General features: G+C 39.7%; 1 protein-coding gene across 1 annotated transcript; it reads left to right on the plus strand.

The window, feature by feature from the left end:
- The first annotated feature begins 528 nt into the window (after positions 1-528).
- On the plus strand, positions 529-4232 carry ABCG21 (ABC-2 type transporter family protein). Its single transcript, XM_089155534.1, has 5 exons — positions 529-917; positions 1013-1811; positions 2114-2305; positions 3068-3249; positions 3343-4232. The coding sequence occupies exons 1-5, from the start codon at positions 711-713 to the stop codon at positions 3991-3993; spliced, it is 2031 nt and encodes a 676-aa protein (XP_089011660.1). The 5' UTR covers positions 529-710; the 3' UTR covers positions 3994-4232.
- Positions 4233-4876: the final 644 nt, after the last annotated feature.

The following is a 4876-nucleotide window of genomic DNA, read 5'->3' on the forward strand; positions in this document are numbered from 1 at the left end:
ACATTAAATTATCTCACTTGTATCTCGTATGTGAAATCAGTCTAATTTCATTGTTGTGTTTCTTTACGTCTCTTCTCAAGAGATATAGAGAGAGGCCATGAACTTTCCATGATGCCGACACCACATCAAAGAAAGCCTTTTTCTAGGAAACAAGACGCAATCTTGGCCACTATCTCCCACTCTTAAATGAAGAAAGGACACGTATTAAAGCCAAGAGCAAGCCGAACACTTTCACTTCAAGCCCCCATCGAAAAGGAGATACCAACCTTTCCAAAATGAAATCATGAGAAATTAAGGAACACTTTACAAAAAATAATAGAAGCAAAGTTCACAAAAAACTAATGGAAAAACGATTGTGTTTGATATAGTTATAGTCGATATCAATCTCGTCATTAAAAGTCATCTTACACCACACCCTTCTCTAGAATCTCTTTTCTCTTAATTTCCTCCTCTATATATAGCTTCCTTAAGTGCTGTGTCTTATAAGTCATGTAGGTCTGCTTCTCGTGCTATCTTTCTTCACTTTAAAAAAAATCACATGACCCATTTCTCCACTCCTGTGATCCTTTCCTACTTTGGGCATTTAAGCTCTTGAGCTTTCTCACTTTCCTTTTTCTCCCAGCTGCTTCCATCTTCATCTTTATCTTGTCTTTTTGTCTTTCAAATCTCAAAACCCATTTGTTTCTTTGTTCTTTTCTGAACTCTCACAGATGATGCTCCCTGAACAAGAGATGGGTATCACAGGTAAGTCTCCTGTTATCCCTGTAGTAGCCATGAGCAGGTTGGAGAGCATCTCAGTACACGCAGAACCATCCACAGAGAGCTCATGCTTGGAAGATGGGTTTTCAGAACAATTACAGACAACCATGGGTCGATGCTCAAAGTTATATGGGTCATTGAAGCCTGTGACTCTCAAGGTAATTAATCAACAATGGTAACCCTAATTTGTTCCTGTTTGTGTTTGTGTTTGTGTTTGTGTTTTCAGTCTCTTAAAGCATTTCATGTTGTGTAGTTTGAAGAGGTGGGGTACAGTATTAAGGTACCCACAACCGGAGGGAATTGCTTTGGTTCAACCAGTTCAAAACCGGACCGAGTTGTACTTAACGGCGTGAGCGGAATCGTCCAGCCCGGAGAGCTCCTAGCGATGCTTGGACCTTCAGGTAGTGGCAAAACTACTCTCCTAACTGCCCTTGCTGGAAGGCTTCCAGGGAAGGTTTCTGGTAGCATAACCTACAATGGGCAACCCTTCTCCGGTTCAATTAAGAGGAGAACCGGTTTCTTGACCCAAGATGACGTGTTATATCCACACCTTACCGTGCTGGAGACACTAACTTACACTGCTTTGTTAAGGTTACCCAAAAAGCTAACTAGAGCAGAGAAAGTGGAGCAAGCCGAGTTGGTTATGTTGGAACTTGGTTTAACCCGATGTCGGAACAGTATCGTTGGAGGTGCTCTCTTGCGTGGGGTATCGGGTGGGGAGCGGAAACGGGTCAGTATTGGACAGGAGATGCTAGTAAACCCGAGTCTTCTTCTGCTGGACGAACCGACATCCGGTCTGGATTCGACCACCGCGCAACGCATCGTGGCGACATTGCAAGGGTTGGCTAGAGGTGGAAGGACGGTAGTGATGACCATACATCAGCCCTCAAGTCGGTTGTTCTGGATGTTCGACAAGTTGATCGTATTGACGGACGGGTACCCGATTTACAGTGGCGGTGCCAGCCGGGCAATGGAGTATTTTGGGTCTATCGGTTTTGTGCCCCGGGTTAACCTTGTTAACCCGGCTGATTTTATGCTAGATCTCGCTAACGGTATGTTTTCCTCTTTTGTATAGACTGATTCCTCAAATTACCAACATGCCCTTTTTATTTTCATGTGAGAGATGATGTGTCATGTTAGTTGACCGTCGAACCAACATCACTATAAGCATGCCACCTGTTTCGTGGTAGTTATGCATGAATGATGATCATTGGCTTTCACGGTTTATACGTGCATGCATGCATTAACTGTCAACTGACAAGTTTGGAGTTTTCTGACCCAGGAAGAGCTCTATGATGCAATTTGCTCTTTATATTAACTTACTAATACGTTTTGAAAGGATTTGGGGATACAGGTGTGGGTCCTTGTATGAGACAAGGTGAGACACGTGAGAACCATGGACGATCTGAAGTTGATGATCAATCTTCTACAAAGCAGTTCCTGATCTCATCGTACAAAAAGAATCTAAATGGTATCCTGGAGGCGGAGATACGTGGAACATGTGGTGAACAAAATGCTTCCTTGCCACCAACATCATCCATCAAGGGTAAGCAAGCTTTATATCTTTTCTTTATTTTTGTGGGGTCCAGACAAGATGTATGAGACAAGCATCATGATCACTAAGCCTCATGAATGTGACATCCAGCTGCTCTTGGTGCCTTATAATTCATGTAACGGGACCATGAGTGAATGCATGTGAAGCATCTTAGATCCATGGAATCCACCACATTGAACTCATTTCTCAGGGGATCTTTTTTGGATATCTCACATGCATTTACTTGCATTTTTGTATGTGAGATTCCTTGTACTGTTATATGATTGGTCTATTAACTTACATAGAAACTTGGATCTTGTTAGGCTAGTGGCGCTGACGTAGTGGTGCCTATGGTGCTTATCATTTGATAGTTACGACTTGCTAATTTTCATTAAATCTTAGTTGCTGAAAACACATGTATACATATAATCAGTTTTATGTGAAAAAACCAATTTTTCTTTGGAAATCGGACCACATTTTAAGCCGTTGAGTTTTAATGAAGACTAGGTGGTAACCATGAGACGTTGAGCACCATAGGCACCACCACGTCAATGGCACTAGCCTAACAAAATCCTAGATGCTTAGCTTGTAAAGTAAAACAATCCCTACCCCTCTTGGATAACCTCATGTGTGTTATCATTATCCCCTCTATTGATGTGACAAGACCACAAAACGTGACATGGACTCCTTATACATGTCAACTTGACTCCATAAATACAAATCATTCATGGATTGCTTATGAGTTGATTAACTAATTTGGTTCTTAATCTTCAGGTTCTCATGAGCAGCAATGGACCACAAGCTGGTGTGGGCAATTCAAGGTGTTGTTGGTTAGAGGTTTAAAGGAGAGAAGACATGAATCCTATTCAGGTCTCAGAATATTCCAATCCTTGTCTGTTTCAATTCTTTCAGGTCTCCTATGGTGGCATTCTAATCCTTCCCATGTACAAGATCAGGTACTAATAATTAATCTCAAACAATTAAAACCCATAATAAAGATAAACAAAACAAATTAACAACAAAAATCTTTCTATTTTTTGATAATACAGGTGGGTCTTCTCTTCTTCTTCTCCACATTTTGGGGATTCTTTCCAATGTTCAATGCCATATTTGCTTTCCCTCAAGAAAGAGCAATGTTAATCAAGGAGAGATCATCAGGGATGTACAGACTTTCCTCCTACTACTTTGCTAGAATGACTGGAGATTTACCAATGGAGCTTGTTCTACCAACTATCTTTGTAGCCATTACATATTGGATGGGTGGACTTAAGCCTCTCCCCACCAATTTTGTGCTAACACTCTTGATCATCCTCTACAATGTGTTAGTCTCTCAAGGTCTAGGTCTCGCCCTCGGCGCGATTTTAATGGAAGTGAAACAAGCAACCACCTTAGCTTCAGTGATAATGTTGGTGTTTCTATTAGCAGGTGGATACTACATTCAACACATTCCTCCATTTATAGGTTGGATCAAGTACATTTCCTTCAGTTACTACTGCTATAAGCTTCTCATCGGTGTTCAGTATAGCGACGATGACTATTACGAATGCGATTTCGGGAGACATCATTGCAAGACCATGGAGTTTCCTGGTATCAAGCATCTAGGTCCTAATAACATGGCACTTGATGTTGTTGCATTAGGAGTTATGTTGGTTGGATATAGGTTCATTGCTTATGTGGCATTAAGGATTAGGAAACATTGATAGATCATAAACAAGAATATGATTTGATTATGAACTGATAATAATTGTATTTATCAGCGGTCGGTGGATCACAGTTGCAGTCAAAGATCAAGGCATCAGAAGAGCTTCTTAGACAAAATTACTATAGTAAAGTTACATAGAAAAATTGCCTCCTTGAAATCTGCTTATGTGAAAGCTTTTGTGACCGAGTTCAATGTTAGAGAAAACCCAACAAAATTGAAACCTATTGTAAGAATTTATCAAAAATGGAATGAAATTGATCCAAGATCACCATTGATGATTGATGCAAGTTCTTATTTAATGATTGTTGCCTAGAATCCACTTCCCACTTGGGGAATTGCCAAAACATGGGCAATCGGCTTCTTGGGCTTTGAAGTCCGGCCCAGATTCATTTCAAAGTTGGAGATGCCTGGAAGGAATTATTCATTAAAATAAATCTAGCATCCTTTTCAGGTAACTTTGAAACTGGTTTGACTATTTTAGAGAAATCTTTGATAAATCTTCGTTGAATTTTGCATATTTCAAGAACCCTCTAATTAGTTTTACATTTGTTGGAGGTGGCAATTTAAAAATTAATTCAATACCTCAATAACAACAATTGAAGAAAGAGCTATAAAACTTTCCGTTATCATCTGATGTGAAATGCCAGAAGTCATAAAAAAAGAGCATAAGAGTACAATGGATTGATTCCGTTTTGATTAATGGAAACGGGAAAACACTAAGAGGAAAACAAAGAGAACAAATTGGGAATATGTTTAACTGTGATTCTTCCTTTTAAACATAGTGTCGCATGAAATGATACTAATATAAATATATATAACTCATGCATTTTTTTGAGTTTTTCTTCATGAAAGTCCACTAAAATTCTTGATTGCAGACTTAA

This window comes from Hakea prostrata, chromosome 5, assembly GCF_041222555.1.
Source record: "Hakea prostrata isolate BN-2017 chromosome 5, UWA_Hpros_2, whole genome shotgun sequence".
Classification (NCBI taxonomy): domain Eukaryota; kingdom Viridiplantae; phylum Streptophyta; class Magnoliopsida; order Proteales; family Proteaceae; genus Hakea; species Hakea prostrata.